At 43.8% G+C, this 27,113-nt stretch overlaps 1 protein-coding gene across 1 annotated transcript; it reads right to left on the bottom strand.

The window, feature by feature from the left end:
* Positions 1-7,333: 7,333 nt before the first annotated feature.
* On the bottom strand, positions 7,334-25,603 carry LOC148011123 (ribosome biogenesis protein). Its single transcript, XM_087670243.1, has 7 exons — positions 25,317-25,603; positions 25,170-25,232; positions 25,056-25,078; positions 22,513-22,601; positions 22,177-22,226; positions 7,778-7,920; positions 7,334-7,686 (listed from the first exon to the last, which is right to left on the bottom strand). Exons 1-7 carry the CDS (start codon positions 25,317-25,319, stop codon positions 7,479-7,481), a joined length of 579 nt encoding a protein of 192 aa, XP_087526369.1. The 5' UTR covers positions 25,320-25,603; the 3' UTR covers positions 7,334-7,478.
* Between the last annotated feature and the right edge of the window lie 1,510 nt (positions 25,604-27,113).

The raw sequence follows: 27,113 nt of genomic DNA, 5'->3' as shown, positions 1-27,113 counted from the left end.
CACTCCTCTCGCGTCGTATTTTTCATTTGCAAATACGGCGCAAGAAGCCTAATTTTAAACACGCGCTTCACTCCTATCGCATCGTATTTGGAGTTTCTGTTTTGGGTTTAAGGTTTCTTTAATATGGTTTTAAAATGTTCTAACTTGAACTTTGTCTTATTTTCTAGCAAGTCATGGCTAGGACAAAGCAGACTGCAAGGAAGTGTATTTAGACAGCAAAGAGAGTGAGGAAGAGACAAGACCATCAGCTCCTCAATCTTTCCCTCCTGAGATCCCACCTACCCCTAGTTTCCCTCAGTCTCCTTTCATGGAATATAAACAATCAAGTGCAGAGACAATGTCTTCTCCTACCCAGAGTAAGCTTCATCATGTACAGTCCTCCCCTACAATTGCCAAGTTTCCAACCTCCCTTACAGCCTCTATTCAAGAGACAAAGCAACCTGGACCCTCTTATGCCCATGTAGAAGAAGACCCTTCCAAGTCCAAGAAAAAGAGAAAGTATGGATTTTATTATGTTCAGAAATGTTTTATGAGATAAGGAAGGCACAAAGAGCTACCCAGCATGTGATTCCAAAGACAGCATTTATAAGAGCTGTTAAAGATATTTCTTGTAGATTATCAAGGGTGTCGACTGAAGTTGGCATGCAAAAAAAATGGCAACTTACAGCCATTCTTTGCCCTCAAGAGGCTGCTGAAGACTTCGTTATTGATTTTATGAACGACAATTACATCGTTGATGCCCACACTCATAGAGTGACTTTGATGAACAAAGACTTTAGTATGGTCAGCAGAATCAAGTATAAGTTCGACAAGGTATTGAGACCCTTGCCCACTACTGATCAAAAAGCATTTGAGATCCTTAACATTCCTCCAAAATTGTCTAGGAGACCGAACAAGTGTCTGTCGATCGAGAACGACCACAAGAGATTTTAGAGTCAGAGGATGAAGTTTGCAAGAGAAAAATCGTTATCCTTGGTCTTGCCAATCTGGATAGAATGGGGGAGGTATATGTACAAATTGTTATAAATGTCTCTTGCACTTCTTCAAAAGAAGACTATCTTAGTATTTTCCCTGAGGAGAAATCCACAAGTGTTAGGAAAGATATTCAATTGTCAAATTCTGTAGCCTTTTGTTGCATAAGGTAAGGCTTTTTGACTCTTTTTTTTTTTAATGGAAGGATAGTGTTGTTCACTGCAAGTGACATTCCATTGTTTTTGCTATTGGTTTTAAGGCGTTGATTGCTTCTCTAAGCCAAGAAATCTTTAAAACTATATTTATCATTGATCCATTGTTATCAGTGGAATTGTTTTCAAGATCTCATTCAAACATAGAATTATTTTTCAAGACGTTCGATCCAATCACAAACTTTTTTTTTTTTCCTTATATCGAAAGGTATCCAATTTTGCAAAGAGCTTAATGTATACTTCTTTTTAGTAGTATGTGTTCCCTACTAACATTTTACTTTGCAGAGGACATTGGAGCTTAATATATATTGATCTTCTCACTAGAGAAATTATCCTTATGAACTCTCTTACTGGTATCCACGGCCAAGCAAAAATGTGTGTTGAATAAAATAATGCTCACTTTTTGGTTCATTGTTTATTTTATTTTATTATTATTTTTTAGTAACATGTTTCCATTTATAGTGCTGGCAGGTTGGTGGTTACCTTTTTGGACACCTCATATGAGGATCTTACTGATCCTCAAAAACCATATAGCTTTCTCTTACAAGAAGTGCCCTTGCAAAATTATGCGTATTCTTGTGGATGGAAAGTGATTTCAAATATTTATAGGACAATAGATTCAAAGATTCTCAAGATAGATGGGATTAATGTACGTATCTTTCACATTCTCTTTTGAGCAACATGTCTTTCAGTTTTCAGTTTTCACAACTGCTACATTATCATCAAATTTTTTATAATCATTCCATTTCTTTGTTTTAATTCCCTACAAGTACGAACTATCACTGCCCTTGCAGCTTATTATAACTTTCCTTGTAGTGCCAAGATTACCCCGATTCATACACATGGTCGATAAGAGAGATGTATTGAGTTAATTTTGGATAGGGCAATCACGCCTGTCAACCTCGACTCTTCTCCACTTAAATCCTTAACTAAGAGTAAGGCAAAAGGCAAGTCATCTAAGAAGACAAGGTAAGCTCCAAAAAGACAGAAATGCCAACACTTTCTCATCCATCTCCTCATCAGCCACCTAAAGAGAAGAGGCCCCGTGTCCAAGTCAAATTCTTCAACCAACCAAAGAAAAAAGCCACTGCAAGGAGATTAGATATCTTTTCAAAAAGTGACAAAGAAGTTACAAAACTGAAAGAAGACAAATAGATGCAAATGAAGCAAGATCCGTATATATCTATATTTCAATTTTGTAACTCTTCATTTAATGAAAAGCTTTTTATCAAATGTAAATGTCATCAATGTTTTCATATTTATGGCTCAAAGCTTACAATTGTGGGAGGCAAGCAACTCATACAAGAGAAAGTCCTTTCAGCTCTTTTCCTGACTATTTTACCATTTACTTTGAACTTATATTCTGGGGATGTACAGTCTAACATCTCCAAGGTATTCCTTACATCTTTAAGATTCCAATTGGAAGTGATATTTATCTCCTTTTCTATAACTTGCACCTTAAGATTGAAGGGCACGCAATCTATATCAGAATCCAAGGAAATCCACATGCCTAGTTTAAGTTTGTATCTCCTATAATCAAAACCCAAAGCAAGAGTTTGTTGTGATATAGTATAACACAGAGACAAGGATTGGGGGCATACAATACACCTCATGGTGTCGCCCTAATGATCAACCTCTCTAGATTTCCAAAGCTTTCCTATAATGTTATCTAGTTCTGCTTCTGTAAAATTTCTACTTAGCCAATATACTTTTGTTCTCTATAAGTTTGCTATTTTGAAGCAGCCCACAAAGATATGTAAAGGGATCAACCATGACAGGTGTATTCTTCTTGAGATCCTTCCAGCTGTCATGGAATTTTGAATATCTTGACATATTTCAAATTTAAAACTATGCATGGTTGCCTTATCAAGAACCTCCCAAATTAGAGATAAGAGACTTGGCAATGGCAAATCCTCGATATGTCCATATGTATCCTCTTTAGATGGAACCACATATTGTGCATAATATATAAAAATTCATCTATCACTAAAAGAACCAACGGTCTCATCAACATATATAATGTCTACAAACGCCTTATGAATCGCATTGAACGTTCCACTCAAACTCTCCACAGGTTGCCATTCAGTACTTGTTGATGGAAATATATCTACAACCAAAGTTCGATATTAATACTTGCTTAATTTTAAAAAAATATCATATATGTTATCAACTTAAGACTTACAATGTGTCTGCTGGCAAATACGTTCATTAGGAGACAAGTGCATATCCTTGGCTATGTAAACATGTTGCACTTTGACTAACCACCCTTGCGGAATATTGAAAGCAATGATACGTCCTTTCCAGTGATGTTTTATATCCTCTCTTTTTCTTCTTTTGACCTTGTGAGAGACTTTGCAAGAGGGCAACATGGTCACCCAATCATTTATGCAAAAGGTTTTGGGCTCCCAATTTCCGTCTACTCCTTGGCTATAGACAGTGCAGGAGTTTATTAAACGAGACGGGCGCCTTTTGGATACCATATTAGATTGAATTCGTAGAGAAAAATGCTCACTGAGAAAAGGAAAATGAGCAAAGAAAGAAGCTCACTGAGAAAGACAAATGAATAAAGAAGAAATACTAAAAAGACTAATGAAAATAAATTGGGGGTACCAAAAGCTCCCGACTTTCAAAAAAATTCATTATTAATTTCACAACATCTTTATCATAACCAATTTTGTCAGATTTTATAAGTAAATAAGGACTTCGGAACTACCAAAACATGTCAATGTTTGGAGATTTCGGCTAAAAGAGAGAAGATAATCACAAAGTGGACTCCACTATCTCCAAAAAGGAGGAGACACGAATACCGTATTCTTGTACACGTGGCAAACTCTCTTTGGCCATTTCTTTAATCCCATGATTAACAAAAGTGCATTTTTTGAAGCGTTTTTTGCCCTAATGCAATGTTGCATGCCAAGTGTCGCTATATAATAAGCCATAACTTCCATTGCAAATGCTATGTTAGGTCTAGTGTCTAGCATGCCATACATCAAGTTTCCCACCATGAATGCATATCGGACCTTGGCCATCTTAACCTTCTCATCAGCTAGCTGTGGACAGAGTATGCCTAACTAGCCTCCATATGAAAAGGTCATGGATAGCCAATAGACTTACCACCCTACATATGGAATCACTCAAGAACTTTATGAAAAATCTTGTGAATGCATATAGGCATCAAACTTGTGATACCATTCCCTAGATGCATGCCTAAGTCCATAAAGACTCTTCTTTAACTTGCACATTAGGTGTTCCCTGCCCTTTTTCTCAAATCCCTCAACCTATTACAATAAAAGTCCTCATGCAAGTCCCCTTGTAAAAATGTCATCTTAACATCCATCTACTATAGGTCCAAATCCATCTGCATAACTAAGGCCAATACCAAGCCTAAGGTAGTCATCTTGGCCATAAAAGAGAGTATCTCATCAAAATCAACTCCCTTCTCTTGCTTAAAATCCTTAGGCAACCAATTTGGCCTTATATGCTAACTTAGGGCAATCAGGCATATGCTTCAACTTGTACACCCACTTGCATGGGAATGTATATTTACCATTTGGCAAGAAAACCAAATCCCATGTACGGATGGTTTTTCTGTAGTGAAGCATGCTTGGATTGCATGGCTCTCTCCCAAGATTGACTATCATCTCTATGCATAGTCTGCTCATAAGTGAGGCTCATTAGCATGTATCACCATAACATAATGCATAGAGGACTCAATACGATCAAGAGGATGTAAGGCTCTAGTGGAGCATCTCAAGACTATAACTATGGGACATGTACAACATGTCCTCTCTATCCAACATCATGATCATCCACAACATGATGGCATTATTATAAGATCTCACACAATAAGTTGGGACAATTAGCACTTAACAAGTTTTTTCCAACTAGCTCTCCAATTAACCTCCTGAGAAAGTCTTTTGTAAAGAAAATTTGTTTTCATATTTTTTCAATGTATTTTTTCCACTTTACTTACTAACATGCCCATAAGATTTAGCATACTCATCCAAACATGAAAGAGATAAAATATGCATGTAAATTTGAATAGACAACATTCCATGGAAAAAAAAGAGCAACTATTAGGAGTTATACATTGAATCAATAATCCATTACTTTTTCCCAAATGCCAACTTCCAAAGAAGCCTTTAGAAGAGAAAACATTGCCCATCATCCAACATACAAAAAACGAAGCTATGCCAAGCAATGTCTAAATGCTCTAAGCATGTCTTGTGATAGAAAGTCTTTTACAATTAGATGTAGCCCAAGAAACCATATTCATTTTTTCAACTAAGTACCACTTACCATATTCTTGTAATACAACAAACATAAAGAAGACAAAGCTAGATCATCTTAAGCATGTGTTGTGATATATTTATGAAAAGTTGATAGCAATTGTTAAGACGTAAGTCATCTTGTCAAATGAATGACAAAATATAATATCAAGCAAAGTGACACATGACCAAATAACTCCAAACCCACATATTACAACACAAGAATCATATCATTTGTCCAATCTAGCCTAATAATTAGTTGAATTCATTGTGATAAGTAACACCCAACACTTTTTTCATAAATCAACTATATCCAAGGGCTCAAGTATATGCTTCCATTGCTCCATTTGTATGTCACTCATAGTCTAGACAATAGTTTATAGAGCCTATCCCCTACCATCCCCCTCCAACCAAAAAAAAAAAAAAAAAACACATACACATTTGTATAAAGATATGTTTACATGCCCAACTTTGAGTCTCTTCTCACCTCCCACCAATAATTAGGTGATTGTTTAGGAAATCAATTTTGATATAAAAGCCCCATCCAACCATGGGAATGAAGGATGAAATGCAAGCAAAGGAGAATGTCATTGAAGTCGTTCAACCAAATCAACATGTAACTACAAGAAGCCTGAAAGCATTGACAAATACAACGGAAATAATAAATCCAAGACAACCAAGAATGACATCTTGTATAGTCCTCAAACCCAAGGGTGCCTTGATGTGGCCAAAACATCAACTTGCAATGAGTTAGCCTCCTTTCTAAAGTCAAGAGGAACACCAAGCAACGAATTTAAGATTCCTCTACCAAGAAGCAATCAAATGTGTAAGAAGAAAAGACCATGATGTTTCAATTGCTTGAGTTAAATTCAAAACATTCAACCAAGGGACCTAGATTCTAATGTGATCATGTGAGGTGTTGATTTCCCTAATAAAAACCATAGCAATGTTTGCCCCAAGGATGATGCTACACATATGAGTATAATAGAGCCACTCACAATGCTTTGGTATGGTAATATCTTGCCAAGAGATATACCTAATCCAAACGACTTCCTTGCTTTTTACATAGCATAAAACAAATGGGTTGCACCAATACTTGCAATGACTTGTGTGTCCAATGAAGCAAATGCAAGAAGTAGGAGATCGTACTTCTATTGCCATCTATATAACTTTGAGTCACACATGTAGAGGCAAACCCTGAGATTTCCTATACGTCAAGTTATCCAATTAAGAAATGCATGAGGGATTGTATCCACCCTAACAAATAACCCCCGTGTCTAGTTGTCTCACCCTGAGAGACAATCCCACCTTGCCAACCTGATGCATGCATGTCTCTATCTATACAATTGATGAGGGTGGACTTCTATGCATTGATGTTGATGGCTAAGGCCAAACTAGACAATCTCCAAATGGCTATTGATCTATCCAAATTAGAATACTCAATCTTGAGAGACATAAATCAATCATCCACAACAGCTTAGCCACCCTCCAAAAAGTCAAACCAATGATTTCACCATCAATCCATTGCCAACTTATCTTGTAAGGAGAGCATTAAATGAGTCACCAATGCAAATAGCAAAGGACTAGGGGAACATTCCTAACGAAGGGACCAAAAGAGAGCAATCTTTTCGATCCCCCCTGCCCCCCCCCAAAAAAAAGGTCATGCATGACACTCCACTCAAGCTAATTGTAGTAATAAAAAGAAGTCATTCAAGGACCTACTAAACCCATGGAAGACATTAATTGTCAAAGAAAGGACTAGCTAACATGATCGAAAGCTTTTATCATGCAGATACACAAAAAAGGATCGTTCCTTTTAGTATACCACTTAAATGGAGTAGGAAAGGTTGATACATTATTTCTCTTCATTTCAAACAGGGACAAGAAAAATAACTGAACACCAAAGCCTGAGGTTGCATTTGCAAGTAAACTGATTGTTGTAATACATTTGAGACATATTTGAAAGTACTGATCTGAAGTGTAAAGCCCGTCTACTTGGAAAGAAAGAATTGCATTTAGATAAGGTCTAGAATTCCATGCTTTGTTGCATCTCCTTTAACTTCCTCTTCTGTTTTGGGCTTCTCTTGTTTGATCTTTCCTTATTCACAGGGTTCTTTGAATCCATTAAAAGTGGACTCAAGGTATTCTTGAGATGCTCATGGATTGCTGAGAATGGATTTGACTTAAATTCAGGATGATCTAAGACCTTCACAAGCTGCTGTGATTCACTCACACTGTCCCAAATAAAGCACACAATTCTTAGTATTTGTGACATTATGGAACCCACCTGGTATTAGACAAGTGGAATAAATGAGAGAAACTTACAGTAATTGTTGTCGAGCTTTGGAGCATTTATTCTTCGGTAGTGTGTGAGGTTCTGTAGGCCTAGGAAGCTCATTTGATGAAGGCAGGAATTCCCCAAGAGTTGACAAGTTATTCAAAGCACTTTTCTTTCGATTGCGCTTCTTCTGAAATGGGCAAATATAAGCAACCACTCCCTCCACCCTTGTCTCACTCCCCTACCCTCCAGCGCTCACATGGTCTTTTAGTGTAGATTTACTGGCTAGAACTCTAAAAATATGGATAAAATGTTTTGTGCCCTCAAAACAAGAGTGAAATTCCTTGGCATTCTAGTTCTAAGACAGACATTTCATACAAAATTCAAACAGACCCGCTACTTTAAAAGCCTGCCCTTGTTTTGATTGGTTGGGGAAAAGTTTTTCCCAAGCACTGTCGGTTGCCTCAATCAAAACTAAATTCTACACAAGCTAGGGAGGCAAAGACAGCAGATCTCTCAAGTTCAATGCAAGATAGAAAGGTTTTCTGAATTTGTTGGTTTCCACCTTGAATATTTGTTGTCTGCTGTAATGATTGAGAAAATGTGAACTTGAAGTCCCTTTGTGGCTTTCAGACATCCCTTAGCCTGCTGCCCTTACTATACCAAGGGTAATTCAGACCTGACTGTCAAACAAAGATTTGGTCTTGACAGTAAGTCAATCCTGGTCAGACTAGAGCATACCTGAGACTTGCAACTCAGAACCTAACAACTACTAGAAAGACGTCAGTAGATTTATTCCAGAGTCTGCCAGTTCTACATAATGCTGGAGAAATCAGCTGTTACACCACCTCTATGACCATAGCTGAGGCTCCTGTCATCTTCACAGGTTCCTCGCCGTCTCACAAGGGCCCTTTGCTGCTTTTGAACTGCCTCATCTTCTGTCTCCCCTGTCACATGGTTAATCAAAGGCCAAAATCCAAGAGAACATACAAAATTCGTGCAAAAAAGTTACATGCAGAAGAGATTCCCTTTGCATGTGCTTGGAGAGTTATGGAAAATGCCATAGAGAGACCTCTCACCTTGACATTTCCTAATATGACCACTGAAATGATTTTGTGAAACAGCACTACAAGGCATCAGCATATGAATGGGAGATAACTGCTATACTTGCAAGCAAAGATGCAGGGAACAAGTTGCCTTTAGGGGTGACCAAGAGAATTGTTTGTGATTATCAAGAGAGACAGAGGCCTGACACTTGAGAATGACACTCGTGAATCGTGATGGTAGTGAAGAGTAGAGGGGTGACCATAAAATTTTCTTGTGATGATCTAGAGTGATATATATATATATCAGAGAGAGAGAGAGAGAGACACACACACACACACAAAGGGAACAGAAAAAGTGACACCACGATGAGAAGGAAACCAGCCACTCCCCCTTTATAGGATTTTATTGAAACAAACCATGGGCAAACCAAATACAATGGAGCGGATTTGCTGCAAATGTGGAAATTAGGGTTTATTTTTGCATACTCTTGACAAAAAGCTGATTGTCTTCTTTCATGCGTTGATTTGATCAAGCTAAGTAAAGAGTGCTCCTTGGATAAGGATTAGATAGGTGTGTAGATAGCATGTGGTTGAAATTTCAGCAGTAGAGCTTGTGGACTTGAAGAGACAGAGGCCACCAATATATAGGTGTGAGGCTTGGGTGCTCAAAAGTGAAAAGTAGAGGTTGTAAAAGACAAATGTCTATTGAGCTAAAAATGCATTAGCTTCTTTCAAAACAGCCCCAAAACGTGCTTAACTAATGAATTAAACCTCTTTAGTAAAACGAAATGCATTCCTACAGAGTATCTATGTCCCATAAGCACAAACCCTATTTGGGAGGATCCAAACTTTCTATAAATAGACAGGTTAACCTCCACTCAACTAGATTTCATTTTTGCGGCTTCCAAGTGCTCTCTCTTTGCTGTCCAACCCCCGTTCGTGGAGGATATCTCAGCTAGGGCTGTCCATCATTGTTGTCTACTATTTGGTGCCTACTGTCCAGCCCCTATTGCTGATTATGAAGGATTCTCAGCCTGTTCAGCACTTACATAGCTGGCAACTGCTGTCAAAAGCTGTCCCAGCCTATGTTTACTACACACCCACCTCTGGATGTTGCTGCCCAACCTGCACAACTGCCGCTCAGCCTGCTAACATCATGGTAACTATGAAGAGAGGATGATTATCCCTCTCTCCCTACTCTCACCTTGAAAAGCAATCTGTTGTTTTGGTGCATAATAGATATATGTATATGTATGTGTGCATGTCCATCTTTCAAATGATCTTGTGGGAGTGGAAGTCTTTCTCACTCTTCGGTTGATTGTGACCAACAGCGTCCCTAAGATTCTTGGGTAAGCAAAAATGCATTCCTTCAATGGGGTTTTCCCCATCTTGACTCCTCAATTTCTCTCCATCTCTTTTATGTATCCATGGCTGTAGTTCTCCAAATAATTGTCGTATTCTACTCAAGTGTTCCTCCTTTGGACAAGGGCATGCTCTATGGATATAGTGTGGGAGTACAAAAGATAGTGCATGTGAGTGTGTTGGATAGCACGAGACTTGAGCTCGGAGCCCTATACATTGTACAATTTCATATTAATTGCTGCAAATATAAAATTTAGGCATCTCTTTTGCCTTTTGGGTTCTCTCATCTTTCTCTTCAGTTGTGCAATTAGGACCTAGTATCTTAGTCACAAGTAGTACTCAAGGCCCAATGATATGACTTCGACAATGATCCTTAATCCTCCACTTCTAGGAGGTACAAGAAAAGTACACTAACTCTTCAACAAAAACCATCACTACAACAATAGGAACATTTGACATGGATATAAAGCTAGCATTGCTTTAAAAGATTGCTCAAGTATCTGAGACTCACACCTCTCATTCCCATCATGGCTGACCACACCTACCCTTGACTTCTATCATTTTTGCCCTACCTTGTCTCATTAAAGACACCCACCCCCATCTGCATTAGGCATATATTTACATACATCTACCATAGGACTAGGGAACAAATGTTGGCATATCTACAAGCCCTCACAATTTGGACCACATACATGCCTTTAGCCACCTCCAAGTCCCAATGTCATCCATCCTACACCAAGGTGAACTCTAACCCTTATCACATGAAATCTTGACAAGAAATCAATTTACAATGTAGCTGGTAGAAGCTTTAGAGAGAGTGAAACATAGTATGCAAACAGCACTAAGCTTATCCAACACATGAGTTTGAAGCAATGGACAACTTCTTGGTGAAAATGAAGACAACTAGTGTTGAACACTACATATACTTTAAAGCTTCATCCATTGTACTTATGCCAGCTACAAAGTTGTAGGTTGCTCTAGCAAAGGGTTTAGTGCTCTTGGTCTACAAACAGTATATCCACCCATAAAGTTGGGCATCCCTTGGATACGAACAATCATTTATCTATCATTGACCTACAGCCAGCAATTGGCTTGCCAAAAGGGTAAGGATTCTATTTTCCATACAACTTGTAGGCCGTCAGTTTGCCTGTCAAACAAGTAGTAAGGGCACTAGTCCATACAGCCACCAAGAGAACCTTGGAGACAAGCCAAAGACATGTAGCTATCATTGACCTACCGCCAGCAATTGGCTTGCCAACAGGGTAAGGACTATTTTCCATACAACTAGTAGGCCGTCAGTTTGCCTGCCAAACAGGTAGTAAGGGCGCTAGTCCATATAGCCACCAAGAGAACCTTGGAGACAAGCCAAAGACATGCAAAGTTGATTGTCAAGCAGCTTAGTTAAGGTTGAAAGCGGCATGGTGCATATTTAAAGACTTAACAATGTTAATTGCAAAGGTAGAGAAGGAGCAGCTAACTTCCTATCCTCAATCAGCAGTGTAGCTCCTGCCATCGCTCGTTGTAGCTCCACCCCTGCCATCATGCCAGCTCCCGCCGCCTCTGTCCCACTATTCCCCTGCCGTCCCCCCTGCCTTTTGCGCCGCCTCTCCTCTGTCTTCCCCCAACACGACCCCTCCACCTCTGCTCGACGCCACACTGCCTACTCCCCCGCGTGCCCCGCCTCCCCTGCCTCACCCACGCCGCCTACTCACCCCCGCCTGAACCCCCCCCCCCCGCCTGAACCCACCCTATCCTCCCGCACCTAAGGATCTAATTCCCCGCCCCTCCGCCCTGAACCCCCCGTCTCCACTGCCTGCCCCTCCCCCCAGCTCTGTCCGACAGGCCTAACACACGCATTCACCCCGTTGCGAGCTGGCCTACAGTGGTGTCCAACACCTCCCCCACCGTGTAAAAAGCATTCCCCACCCAACCCCTCGCTCCTCGCTACCAGCCCTCCTCCCCTCCAGTTGCTCCCTTCCTTTGCAACAACATCCCCTCCCCCCCCTTTGATAGCGCAGTAGCATGAGTGGTAGGCCCTCAACAAGGACGCGCAATGGAAACCTCTGGTCAAACGCCGGTGTATTCTACAAGTGCCCCCAGTCAAACACCTTGCGCGCCGTCCTCTCTGAGGAACAGCTCTTAGTCGTACGTGCCACAGAGCTGGAGCTTAAAGAAACAATGATCTTTGGTTAGGTAGTAGGAGACTCCCCATCCAAGGCCCAGCTTCGGGATTGGCTTCACTCCACGCTGCGCATCGACACTACGTAGATAGTGGAGGCGGTTCTAATGGGTGAGCTACTGGCTAGCTCACCCTATCCCTCCACGAAGGGGGCCGTCCATATGGTTCTCTCGTACAGTGGCTTCACAGTGGAGGCATTCGCGCTCCATGACAATTTCCCTAGACACCCGGTCACTCTACTCTTCCCCGGACTGGCGATAGAGTATCACCAGCTTGTGGAAGACGTTGGACGGCTCTTCGGCACTATCCTTCCCGCCTCTTTTGCGGACGCAATGACAACCGCAGGAGTCCCAAAGGTACGGGTGGCAGTGAAAGAGAGAAAGAATATACCACAGTTTCTAGAGATTGAGGCAAGTGGACACTCCTTCAAGTAGTAGGTCATCGTGACTGGGCAGCCAGGGCAGTGCCTGCGTTGCCATGACTTTGGGCACCTGGCAGCAGAGTGCATGCACTTCAAAGCTAAGGAAGCTTCGCCGACAGGTCCACAGGTGGACGCGAATAGCCTCACACGGGTCCACGGATAATAGAGAGGGAGACAACAGGGGGGACCGCATGCAGCCCCTCAGACACAACCACGATAGCAGGGAGTAGGAGGGCGAGTGTCGCCTCCCTGGCAGAGCACCACACCCCCCCCCCCCCCTCCTCGCCCTACCCAACAGGACCACAAGCCTACACATCCACCCCCCACGAAGGCGCTACAGGCCACCTCACCCGAGGGCCCACATCCCCCACCCCCTCCCCACGGCTTCCCCCCCCTCCCCCGACCCTAGTCCACAACCCCCCTCCTCCAGAGCTACTAGCCCCCCCCACACCCGCCGTGTGCCTCCAACCACCCCACCATCCCTCGATCCTCCCCCTCCCCACCATCACCCCCGCCGACCAACCCCCTTGCCAACACAGGTGACCCCCCCCCCCCCAACCCATTTCCCCCCCTCCCACAAGAGGTGAGGAGCCCTATACGCCAACATCATCCACTCACCTGCAATCTAGTCCCCCCTGTTAGCAGAGTATTTGTCAGCTCATGTGTGAGTCTGAGCTTGATCTGGGCTCGGCATTTTTATTAGGTATTTTAGGTATTTTTCTGGTGTGGCATTTTATGCTAGTGGGACATTTTATACACTAGTCGGCCAGCTTTAATGCTGTCCGACCAGCATTATTGCTCCCCACTTTTTCAGCCTATTTATACTCAGTGGCTCCTCCTCAGTCAGTCACTTCATCTTCACCATCTGCAGACTCTGTGGAGAGAGGAACCAGAGCCAGAGCCAGTGACTCACTGTTGTATGCGACTGTCTCGTGTTCAGATATATGGATTCCATTTCCCGTGCATACATCTGAGTTCTCATCTGTATCGTGTTCTTTCTTTTCTCTTTTTGTCTTGTGTTTCAGCAGTTTATTTCAGCACATGTTTATGCTTCCACCGCTGCTCCACTTCTGACATGGTATCAGTTTTCAGGATTTATGTTTCTGCTGTGTTTTCTTGCTGATTTCAGGATTGTTTTGTACCCCTGCTGATCAGACGACTGCTGTTGCAGCCAGGCGACCTGTTTTGGGGCTGTTTTCAGCCTGCGTTTTTTGCAGTTTTGCCATCGCCTGCTGCCTACGCACCCTCTGCTGCCTGCGTTTTTCATCTACAGCTGCTGGCGACAGTTTTCTACCTGTTTTTCTCCAGTTTACAGCCTGCGTTTTGCTGATTCAGCATCTCTCGTGGCTGGGTGACTGTTACTTCAGGCCGTTTTCTCTGTTTTTGGCAGTTTTTGACTGATTTTTTAACTTTCTGCAGCAGATTTTGTCTTCTATAGATCAGATTTTGGGTTATATTGCATGTGAACTCTCATTTTCTGTAGTCTGTGCTTGTGTTTTGGCTGTGTTTCCTCTCTAAATTCCATCTCTTCTCTACTTCTCTTCTTCTCCTCTCCATATGGCTCCTCCGTGCACTTCCCCTGATGATAAGTTGCATGAGACATCCTTGAGATTACAGGGGCGGCTTCCGGCACATTATGGAGGCGAGGCTTATATAGCTTCAGAGAGGGGTGACGGGAAGAAGAAGTCGAAGGCCCAGTGTTACCACTGTGGCAAGAAGGGACATTTGCGGAAGGACTGCAAGAAGTTAGCGGCTTCCAGGAAGAAGGAGCAGAAGACGAAGCGGGATGTTGACTCTACCAATGAGTCCTCTCCTTCATCAGACTCCGACTCCGATCCTCCGACCAAGGTGAAGTCCAAGGCGCGGAAGGGATCCTCTTCTTCGGATCGCGGGAAGGGCTTGGTGGCCCCTTCCTCGGCTGCTTTCTAGTGGTGGTGATGAGGTCATCCCTCACGACTCTCTTGTGCCAGAGAGGGAGTGTGAGCGGGTGTTCAGATGGGGCAGCCGCGCCTCATCTATATTTTTATACAGATGCACAGGTTCCAGAGAGGGACGTCCCTGACGCATCGACTTCAGTCTGGCAGAATCAAATCCTGGAGCTGGGATTGACATCCAGGTTCATGCTGAGTTGGTTATCTGACAGAGAGCGGGAGGCTTTCGTCTGGAGCTCACATGAGGGGACACTTTGGCGGTCTGGGCAAAGGCAGGGAATCCATGGTTACCTATGTTCAGGGGCATTTTTGACAGGATGGTCTTGTATGCTACTGAGAGACATTGGTGATGGACACAGAGACATGCTATGATCTTCTCTATTTTCAGGTGTTTGGTACGATTGACATCGACATTAGGTTCTCTCCGAGGCACCTTGGTGGTGGCTTGATCACCCACTGCTTGGGTATCCATGGTTCTACTTGGTGGTTCTATGTTGTATAGTTTTTTATCCCTTTTCATTGTACTATTGTATTGTATCAGATCACTCATGATCTGAGAGAGGGTGTTAGCAGAGTATTTGTCAGCTCATGTGTGAGTCTGAGCTTGATCTGGGCTGGGCATTTTTATTAGGTATTTTAGGTATTTTTCTGGTGTGGCATTTTATGCTAGTGGGACATTTTATGCACCAGTCGGCCAGCTTTAATGCTGTCCGACCAGCATTATTGCTCCCCACTTTTTCAGCCTATTTATACTCAGTGGCTCCTCCTCAGTCAGTCACTTCATCTTCACCATCTGCAGACTCTGTGGAGAGAGGAACCAGAGCCAGTGCCAGTGCCCACGCAGCCAGTGACTCACTGTTGTATGCGACTGTCTCGTGTTCAGATATATGGATTCCATTTCCCGTGCATACATCTGAGTTCTCATCTGTATCGTGTTCTTTCTTTTCTCTTTTTGTCTTGTGTTTCAGCAGTTTATTTCAGCACATGTTTATGCTTCCACCGTTGCTCCACTTCTGACACCCCCCTCCCCTCCCCACACAGCCACTAGCTCATCCGTCCATGCCACCCATCACACTTTCCCGAGACAAATGCAACTACTACCACATGAGTTTTTTCGCAATGGGCTATGGTCTTACCTAAGAGTTGTGGAGCGCGGAGAGTTCCCACTACCCCTAGAGGTGGGAATCTTTGTGGTACGCAAGTCAAGGAGCGGCAAGGTCCATCTACTAGTACCACCGGATAGACCAAACTACGCCTTCTTCCTTCAGACCTCTCACACAGGAGATTGAACGACAACTCAAATGAGGAGGAGATGAAGAGCCAAGTGGCAGACCACATCTCCTAGTGGTGGGAGAAGGTGGATTGACACTTTTCTCCCAGCAGTAGTCAGGGTGCATGATGGACATCAACTAGTGGGCTGGGGCTGAGGTCCCACATCTAAGCATTATCTTTTGAGCCCCTCCGCAATGAAGAGCGCCAATGGATGTGATCAAGTGGCCCTTGGCACAAGCGGCCCGTTTCTACCAATGTACAGAGTCTCGCCTCTCAGTCTAGTTGATAGATGCCCTGGTGGTACCACCAGGCATATCCATCACTCCCATGGTCTGCCCGAGGACTGTCATGGGGGAATGGAGTTCACCGTCCAGGCCAACAACAAAGCGTATCTGCATGCCTCGTAGCTCCTCTTCATCAATAGCTTCCATACCAAACAGATGCTTGTTCGGTCAGTCACAGGTTTCCCTATGAGCTTACATCCTACATCCTGGAATGTGAATAGCCTCCACTATAGCAGAGCACGTAGTTCCAAGAAGTTGATTGTTCGACAAGAGCTGCAGCCTGCCCTTGCCGAACGAATCGACATCTTACTGTCACAGGAGCACAAGCTCACTCCCGCCCAGGCCCAGCAGGTAGGGAAGGTACTCCCAGGCAGTTCACACACTTACTGGGAGCACGCCATCGGTGCCCACGACAGGAGTGGAGGCGTATGCACTTCTATTGCCCCAAGTCTCACCACCTGCGTACGAGATCACATGACGATAGTGGCAAGGAGGGTTCTATGGATCAAATTGGATATTGGGGACTCGTGCATTGGAGTCCTCAATGTCTATGCCCCAACTGAGGTGAGGGCACGCAGCAAGTTCTCGGTGGAGATCGCAACAAGACTCCTTGAGGTGGACTCCTGGATTGTTGGAGGGGACTTCAACAACCTGGAAGCTCTAAAGGACCAGCAAGGCAAAGGCAGGAACTACCTAGGCATGGCTGGGGAGGAGCAAGAGGCATGGGAGGTCTTTCTACTTGCAATAGGAGCACGCGATGCTTGGCAAGACCCTACTTTCCACAGAGGGGGAGATCGCTGGACTACTCTTAGAGATACAAGCGGCTAGGTGGAGTCCTGCTGGAGCGGTTAGACAGGTTCTATGTGGGAGAGTGGGGATGCTCTCGTGGAGGCCAGGTAGAGCACTTGGTGGGCACCACGTTATCCGATCACTGCTCGGTTCTCCTGACACTTGATCCCCCAGCATCTGCCCTAGACATAACTCTGTCGGATCCCTGACTCGATCTATAGGAGGGGCGAGGTGAAGAGACAGATTGAGCAAATCTCAACTAGGGAGTGGGGAAGGAGGGGCTGGATCATGGAGGAGGTTGCAGAGGTCCTAGCTAAGTCAAGCAGTATCTGCTAGGAGGCAGCCCTACAGGCTAGGTAGTAGAGCTGGGAAGAGGAGAGAGCACTCCGGCGGGACCTTGCAGCCACACAAAGATTACTACATGAGGCACTAGGGGATCCCACCCTCCACACACAGGAGGTGTGCGCACGAGCGGCCATCGCCGGTCTAGAGGACAGGCGCTCGAAGTTCTCATTCCGCACCTCAACAGCCTTCTGGGCGCAGAAGGGGGATACGATGTGCAAGGAGTTTTTCCAGGCACACTAGCCCCACACCTGAGGAGAGCAGATACGCAGCCTTCGGGATCAATATGGGAGGACTCGTTCTAGCCCATACAAGGTGATGGAGATTGCTACCGACTACTACAAATGCCTTTTCCAGCAGGAGACAGTCTCAGCTAGAGAACAATGATGTAGACAGCAGGTCTGGGATCACATCCCGTCCCTCGTCATAGAGGAGATGGGATGCTCCCTCCTAGCCCCCTTCACAGAGAAGGAACTAGAGGAGGCTTTCCATACACAGGACGGGCAGAAATGCCCGAGAGAGGATGGCCTCTCCAAGGCCTTCTTCACTACCTACTAGGAGGCGGTGAAGGACCCCCTGCTGCTGGCCTTCCAGGAGATTTTCACTTCAGGATAAATGCCAGGGAGTCTTTCGGTAGGCCTCATCAGTCTCCTCCCCGAAGGGGAAGACCGGTTGGAGCTATCCCAATGGAGACCGATTACCTTATTGTCAGTGGCCTATAAGGCACTAGCAAAGATGATTGGTAGGTGACTCCGTCTTGTGCTTCGAGACATCATTCACGGCACACAGACACGATTTGTCCATGATAGAAGCAACTTGGACAATGTATTCACCTTCTTTGAGGCGACAAAGTGGGCTCAGCACAATGGGCAGGGACTGGCCGTACTACTCTTGGACTTCGAGAAAGCCTGTGACCGGGTGGATTGGGACTTCTTAGAGGACATCATGTTGAGGTTGGGCTTTCCCTAGGCATGGATCCATGGAATCTCCACACTTTACAGATCAGCTACCAGCAGGGTTCTCATAGGTGGTAGGCGAGGGGAGGAGTTTCGACTGGAGAGATCGGACCAGCAAGGATGTCCCCTGGCCCCGTACATGTTCTTACTCTTTGCAGAGGCAATGTCCCACTTCCTCAGGTCACGTGTGAGCGGGTTACGTGGCCTCCGACTTCCAGTGAGAGAGGAGACAAAGCTGTTAGACTCGGAGTATGCAGATGATACTGATGCTAGAGAGAGTGAGACTAGCGCTTGAGGTGTTTTGTATTGCAGCGGGAGTGAAAATCAACTGGCGAAAGTCGGTTGGATTCCTTACAAACCCGGACTCTAGCACGGAGCAGGGCGTCCACCTAGGATTTAAATGGGTGTGCAAAGGGCAAACCCTCCGTTACTTAGGATTCCAGGTGGGACTCGACATCACTCCCGCCTAACAGTTTCTTCCAGTCCTTGACTCTATTCGGAGGAAGCTGACCTACTGGAGTACTGCTCACCTCTCCCTAGCAAGCCGAGCCCTGGTGGTTAACCAGGTCCTCCTAGCGACGGCTTGGTGCATCGCCTCATATTGGTGCTTCTTCTCATCTTGCGTATTTCAGCTTTGTCGCCTAGTGCGGAACTTCCTTTGGTCCGAGTCAGACGATTCCAGGGATTCCCGGGCCAAGGTGGCGTGGGCGACCATCATCCGGCATCAGTCAAAGGGAGGACTTGGGATCATAGACCCAAAGTATCAGAGTATGGCCCTCTTGGGCAAGCTAGTAGTCCGCGGCCTCACACCAAGAGGGCAGACCTAGAAGGTCCTACTGTAGGAGGGTCTCCAGGATTGTAAACCGAGACTTGGCGATGATTGGAGGCCGTCCCTGAGATGGATCTTTACGACGGCCCAGATCACCCCCCCCAGATCCCCCTTCCTAAGCAACTTGCTCCGTGTCTGGCAAGGCTTCCATAAGGCCCTAATTCAGAGCCCCCCAGGCTGCCAGGAGGAGATAGACTGTCAACCGGTGATTTGGAACCCCCGGATCAGAGATTGGGACAAGGTACAGATTGGCGAGCGCCCCCACATCCAGTGGGCTGGTTGGAAGGCCGGCCTGGCTTGTACCATCAGGACATGGCGGGAGGTGTACAGAATGGTAGACGAGGAGATGTTGCAGCAAGCATCAGGCTGTCAAAGAGAAGTTGAGTTGAGGAGAAGGGAGATAGACACAGCAATTCCTCAGGAGTGGCTTGCCCCCCCGATACGAGAGCCGGTAGAGCCCAGGGAGGTATGGGCCGATAAGTTTTCACCAGCAAGTACCCCCCTACAGGTGGCAGGTAGAGTGGGCGGCACTCCACATGGGACCTTCATCGTGCAGGAGGGGCGTCTGGCCCTTGACAGAGGGCAACAAGATGAGGGGATAGTTGTCCTTTCATGGAGGAGGATTCGAGTGATTGGCCTTCAGGGAAAGACATAGCGGCTAGACCCTTATGTCTTCTAGGAGAAGCTCAGGGAGTGGCGCCTCTAGATCTGGGAGGGCAGCCACTTGATGAGCTAGAGTGGGATCCGAGAGAGTGGCTATGGCCGGCCTCTGCGGTCACCAAGAAGCCACCGAGATTCCTGGAGTACACAACCAAGATCGGCAAACACGTATTGATGCAGGAGGACATGGATTGGGCAGCATCACGTAGCAGGCACTGGGCGGAGCACAGCATCACGGAGGCTTTTCGAAGTTGGCACCACCTAAGGGATAGCTGGAGGCCGAGGAGGATATCGTATTTCTTATGGCTAGTGGCACATGGAGGCCTGGCAGTGGGAAGTTGGCTAGCCCAGATGCAGAAGAAGGGAGGTTGTAAGCACTACACACAACAGCCTCTGGAAACTCCAAAGCACTATCTTTGATTGTGAAGCGGCGCAGCTCGTGTAGAGAGGAGCATGCCGCATCCTCCACCGTATAGCACCCAACCTTGGATGTATCTCATGGGGAACTTTCTACTGGCAGGCATTCAACCAGGGCCGTCACCCTCTGTATGAGGCCAGGATGCACGACACAATATTCATTATTGAGGCATGGTCGTGTGTAATGGTCGGGTTGGAGGCTCTACCCATCCGCCAGGTACTAGAGCCCACAGCAGATTGTTCTGAGGTATGGGAAATCATAGGGAGTCTTATTGGATGGCATATCTGGAAGGCGCGGTGTTAGGAGGCTTTTGGCAAAGAGAGACTTTCAGCGCATGTAACCTTAGCAGAGCTTTAGACCTCCATCATCCACTCCCTCCGCAGCCGATGGGACCAACTGCAGGGCGAGTCTAAAGCTCGTCAGGAGCTCCGTTTTCATTTCATATGCACTTGGGGCAGCCAGTACCTATTTTTCGTGATGCAAGCAGCCGGGCCCAGATGGGGATACATACCCCTTCCATGGCTTCTTTCCCCCATCCCCCCCTAGAGCACCCTGAGAGGCTTGTACATTTGATATATTTGTGACTCTGCATCAGCTCCAGCTAGTCTGTTGAGCAAGAGCACTTCCTTGTATTCAGGTTTTTTGTAAGTAATATAACTAGCCACACTTTATTTGCAACAAAAAGACTAACAATATTAAGGTCAAGTTGTTGGACCTTGGCTCCTCCCAACACCAATGTCCTCACTAGCAGGCTTGTATCTCATCCAATGGTCAAGACACTAAAGGCACATGCAAGCAACATTACCACGATCGCATGCATTGGAGAAACTTGGGGAACAATCCTCTAGGAGATGTCGAAAGGGGAGCAAAGACTCTCTTACAAACATTGACATAACAAGTTCCTGTCTTAATAGGAGCCACCAACTAGCATTCTTCAAGATGAAAAAGGACTCCTAAATTGCAAAGATCCATCGCAATGGCTGCTCGTGCCTGTCTCTACAAGGCAAAGGTTCATGCTCACATGATTTCTTTTAGTGACGCTTCAATATAAGATGACAACTTAGTGGCACTTCAATATAGGATTGTCACCAGATATGTGATTGAATACCAGACACTTTTCTTTGATGACCAAACCATCAGCATGTACTGATCTAGGGACTAGCCACCAGGTTGGAGACTATTTCAGGGGCACCAACCATATCACTTGCCACTAAGTGGAAACTCTAAGGGATGCCAGCCAGATTTCACATGATATTTGGACTAACCACATACAGTAAAATGGGCAAGGGGTGCCAACTATGTTGCCACAGGTTATCCACCTGATTTGTTAAGCAAGAGGTACCAATTCAATTGTGATGTACAAGGTGCTGAAAAGACGGATTAATGTGCATTGTCTATGTTATTCACATATTTGCATATTGGCTTAGACATGTATTTATCACACCATGAATGCGTAGATGGTCTACCTATTAAGATTCTGTAATTCAACATTATCTTCACTCATGACTTGATAAGTTGTGCAGGCATTAAGTATTCTATTTATTGCTGTACTATACTGAAAATTCTATTCTGGTAGGGAGAAATGATTTTGGAATAGGAAAAAGTAAATGTTTAAATTGGGAAAGTTCTAAGAAATCATTTTGAATGAGAATATCGATATTTACAGCCCAACCTTCGCAACTATCAATACCATTAGTACATCCATTTCATGATGTCCCATAGCTAAGCTGACACATTTACTTAGGAGTAAACAGGAATCAGGAATTAGCCCAGATAAAACAGATTATTCTGGCCACAGCCTGGATGCTGGGAAACAGTTCAAAATGCTCAGATTGGAACATCAATGTCTAACATTCTTAAGCCAACACTTACATTGTCAGACCTAATTTGGCCACTTCTTAGTATCACACTAAAAAATGAAATTTATTTGATTGAATTGAGGAGATAAACGATCTACCTTTGAAATAACTTTCTTTGCTCCCAAAATAGACTGTGTTTCCTGCAGTTCTGGCATTCCAATTGAGCATCTGATGAGTACAATTAGCTGTACCACATAATACCCCTAAATACCCACCTACAAACTGTTGGCAAATGTATAAAATGCATTAAAGAAGTGCAACACAACACATAAGATGCAAAGCTTTGTTAGCTCCAAACATTTGGTTCAAGACCCTTAGCAAGCAAGGTCACATTAAATATTCCACAGTCTTATAACGTACACAAATTAAGATGAAACATGCCATTATGGAAAAAAGTTAACTGCTGATGAGCAGCATACATGAAAGAAACCTACTTGAAAGAAATTGAAGTTTCTTGGCCAGTTTTCGCTTTACCCGATGACTTGCATTACTACCAACCATAGCTGCCAAATCCTCTTCATGACTGTTAGACATATTTGAGCAAAATGAGATTGAGATGACAACAACAGATGTATAAAAAGGTCACACATGAATATTCATTTTCATATGAAACATAGCTTCAGGATAACCGAAATTTGTTATATCTTTATCTTTATCAATCAATGCAATCAAAAAAATTCTGAGCATTGTTACAAAAATCTAGGTTAGCAAAACTTACCCTAAACACTGCTTGGAAAGTACTCCATATGAAGTAATGTTCTTGCATTCAACAAATAAGAAAGAAACAAGATGATAAATCACAAGGTCCTCCCAAAGGAGAGCTTTGCAATATTTACCATCTCATATGCTTCTAATAGCTTTGTTTGAGTCAAAAAGTAACACAATGTCTGGTGATTTCTCCATGTCGTGAAATCAGCCCCTAGAAAATAGTGGTTCCAAGTGGAAAGAGCAGGAATTACTAATTCCTCCTCATAAACCTATAAATCTATAAATCCTTTTCAGTAACATGGAGAAAACTTTCATAGGCTACCACACAATCATCTTGCATTTAAACAGCCCCAATGCCATTACCACATGCATTCACACTGCACTGCAAAAGACTTCCGGAGATCTAGCAATGTAAGCATTGGATCTAAAGTCATCTTTTCCTTCAACTTTTCAAATGCTGAAATTTCCATAGTTGTCCATCTAAATGGAATACCTTTCTTTTGTAAAGCATGCAATGGAGAAGCAATTTCAACAAAGTAGCAAACATACTTTCTATAGTAAGAACATAGGGCCAAAAAGCTGTGAACTTCATGCTCATTTCCCAAGCGTGGCCATGACCATGTTTCCTCAACCTTCATGGGATCTAACCCATGCTTATGCAGCTCATTAAACGCTATATCCTAGTGCTTTATATGCTCCTCCTCATTCTTTGAATGCACTATTGTGTTATAAAGAACATACCTACAAATGCCCTATGGTCTAAAAATTTTGTTTTACTAGTTGCACCCTCTAGATATTCTCCCGAGCTTGCTTCAACAATTGATCCATACATACAATCAGCTAATCAGCCACGTAGTTCCCAACAAAGGTCTCCAAAGCACAGTTGAAGATGTTGCTAACCGGCTGTCCATAAACTATCTTAAATGGGGTCTGCTTGGAAGAGGCATGGACCATATCATTGATTGCATGCTCAAACCAATGGTAGATATTCTCCCATGTGGCCTGATGATCCTAACAATAGTGATGAAGCATGGTAATCATGATGCAATTAGAATTCTCCATCTATCCATCAATTTCTGGATGAAAAGTGGTAGAGAAGTCTGACTCTATACCAAGGCCATAGAAAAAGCCTTCCAATCAAATAGTATCTTCACTTCTCTAAGGCATGTACAACGACCAACAATTCTTTGTCATGGAATAATTTAACTCATATGCCTTGAGTTTCTGACTTCCACACCAATGTAGTCACCCCAAGCATCACCCACAAGGAAAGGTTTTTCTTCAATTCGGCACAATCAACACTAGGCAAGAACTCGTATCCTCGTTGAGCTTATCAAAAGCTACCCCAAAAAAAGGCATTACTCAATTTTATCAAGTCATGCAAAGAAACTAAAGATAAACACAAACTTTACACAGCATTTGTACTAGAAGCATAGAGGAAGAAAAGGGTAGCAACAATACGGCATCTTCAAAGTGCCCGAACACAGCTCAAACGTAAAACCAAGCACACCATGAGCAATTTTTCAACCAGCACGGTCATTTGAAAAACCCACAAAATACAGTCCATGAATGTGGACAAGGTCTAGGGTAGCAAACCTAAAGGCTGTAAGTAGGAAATGGGGGAGTGAGGCACAACAATGCATTTCAACCAAAGAAGGGATAGGAGGATACTTATTCAAGATCAAAGCAACAGTTGGTCAGACAGTAGCAAGTGTGCAGTTTCATTAAGGCAGTAGCAAAAGGCTAAGTTTTTACTAGGCAAGGCAGCAGGAGGCTGAACTTTACTGCAATCGACATCATCAGACGAAGGCAGAACAACAAGAGACCTGTATTTTGTATATTGACAGCCCAGCAAGCAGCAAAGAATTGCATCTCAGCAGACACACAGGAGCTACAGATGCATTTTCAAGTAAAAAGCTTCAACAATTGGTCTATGTATACCATATATAGCTTGAAACATCTCAAGTAAAAAGCTTCTGCATAACCTATCTATAGCTTGATCCATCTGAACCCCTTGGCCACACTACTACCTCTTCTGAACAGGTTTCACATTAACAATGTCATGCCATGTGCCAACTTACTCAGTTACAATATGTTTGTGCCGTATCCAAGAAGAACACTTGCAAGTAAGACTTTTTATCGATGAAAAGTGACCTCATTGGAGAACTTCATCCATAAACATTATCATGAAACAGTGCAAAGAATGTTTTGAGAGCTACATGCATAAGCATTCTCATGAAACAGTGGCAAATAAAGAAAACACACGTACTGTGTAGAGTTCGCCTCCTCATCCTGCAATGCAGGGAGCATCCGAGTTAAGGTCCTTGCTACAATTCACTGCAAAATTACACAAATGAGAGTAGCCAGATAGAGCAAGAATTACCATCACTTGTGCCTTCTTGGATTCCTTCTTACTAATCTTTTGGCGAACTGTCTTTCTTTTGACCTGAGCATACAAGAAAACGCAATGACGCTTAAGCCAGTGTCTTTCGATATTGAAAAGCCTGTAAGCAAGCATCTAGTGTGGTACCATGGCTGCAGATTATGGTGTACGGTCTTGTTCTGCAGTAATAGAATCTACACAGATTCGGATAAACTTAACGCAAGTCGTTCAGATTATTTCATCGCGCCTGGTCGAGCAATCCGAATATGAATACCTTGGCCTTGCTGAGCCTCCGGCCCCCCGAACCCAAGACTTACCACCTCCTGCTTCCCCTCTACTGAATTCCTTGCATATGCCATATACGTTCGCAAAACCCAAATTTCCTTGGGATTATTAATTATATTTGTGTGCTTTCTTCCCCTCTGCTGCATTGCTTCCATAAGCCATATACGTTCCCAAAACCGAACTTTCCTTGGGATTGTTAGTTATATATATATATATATATATATATGTGCTTTCTTGTTAAGCCTTAAGGTTGCTCAAATCTTGTTGCTAGCAGGAGTTTCTATGAGTCGGCATTGATAAGTGCCTACACGTTATGCCTAACACACTCTCCAATTGTGAGCAAGCTTGAGGTAACTCTACCTCACAAGATTGTTGGCATTGCTAGGATAACGATGATGTAAACCTAAGGTGGAATACACCCATAGTGGAAATAGGGTGAGAAAGTTTGTTAGATGCAATGCCTATGGCTAGATAGAGCTTGAGTCCAAGCAATAAGGGCACCCATCTCCACCAGCACCATTAAACACAATATATACCTCCTCATATATTAGCTTGCTCATGTGCTTTACACTTATGTGTACAACCCATGTCTCCTTACATATGTATTAGCTCAATCATCCATATTTCAAAAGCACCCCTTAATGAGAATATCCCTTTGGCATACTTGGCGATCCCCTTATTAGGTACAATACCTATGCTGACCATTCCTCTTTAATCACTACAATTTTATGGGCACCTATTATCAATACATCTCATGCACAATGTAGAAGGAAGGTGGCCACCTTTTCAACATTGCGAGTAGGGAAGGGTTCTATGTGTTATGGACATGCCATAATCAAACGTACGAATTAATTCTTGCTCATGCCATATGAATCCACACCCCATGCGAACGCATCCTTAACAGGACATCCTCTAGCCAACCATGTGAATCCACCCTTGCCATGTCATTATAGAACCTTCTAGAAGATATGCCATGTCATCACCTACATCATCGATGATAACATTCTAGAATATCTTTAGCCGCCCTCCAATACCTATAAAGGGAGGGGCTCACCATATAGCTGCTCATTCTTGTTAATGCCAATCTTGGGAGCTCAAGGAGTTAAGACCTCCAAGTAAGTAACTTCGGGTTCCAGTCCTAGTTCTTGTCTAGTCATAGTATCTAGTCTTGTCTTGTCTCCCATTATACTCCTATTGTCTTGTCACCTTGTAATCTCATAGTGCAAGATGTTGTCTAGTATTGTCTTGTATCTTGTTCATCCCCATCAAGGGAGATATTGTAATTCTGATAACTTGCATACATACCTATGGTCCCAAGTTGTGGGATCCTTCATATCCTATTGAGTCCTATTGTCTATACCTACGGTCCCGAGTTGTGGGATTTTTCGTATCTTGTTAAGTTATCATTGTACCTTGTGCCCCTATGTGGGATTATCTTGAAATCAAAATTCTTGTAACAAATCTTGCATCTAGTCTAGTCTCTCAACACAATCTAGTACTCCCATAACAATTTGGCAAGACTACTTTCTAGCCCTCGATGGAGGAGACCCTTGAAAGAATTGTGGCCTCCCTTCAAAACCTCCAACAACAAATTCAAGGCTTGAATGTACGACAAGTGCAACTTCAAATAGAACACCCTATGCATTTGGGCCCTACGCT

Source organism: Lygodium microphyllum, chromosome 28, assembly GCF_053477565.2.
Source record: "Lygodium microphyllum isolate KBCC chromosome 28, Lygodium_microphyllum_v1.1.10, whole genome shotgun sequence".
Lineage (NCBI taxonomy): Eukaryota > Viridiplantae > Streptophyta > Polypodiopsida > Schizaeales > Lygodiaceae > Lygodium > Lygodium microphyllum.
The sequence above is the reverse complement of the archived record's forward strand: the minus strand, read 5'-3'. Positions and strand labels throughout refer to the sequence as shown.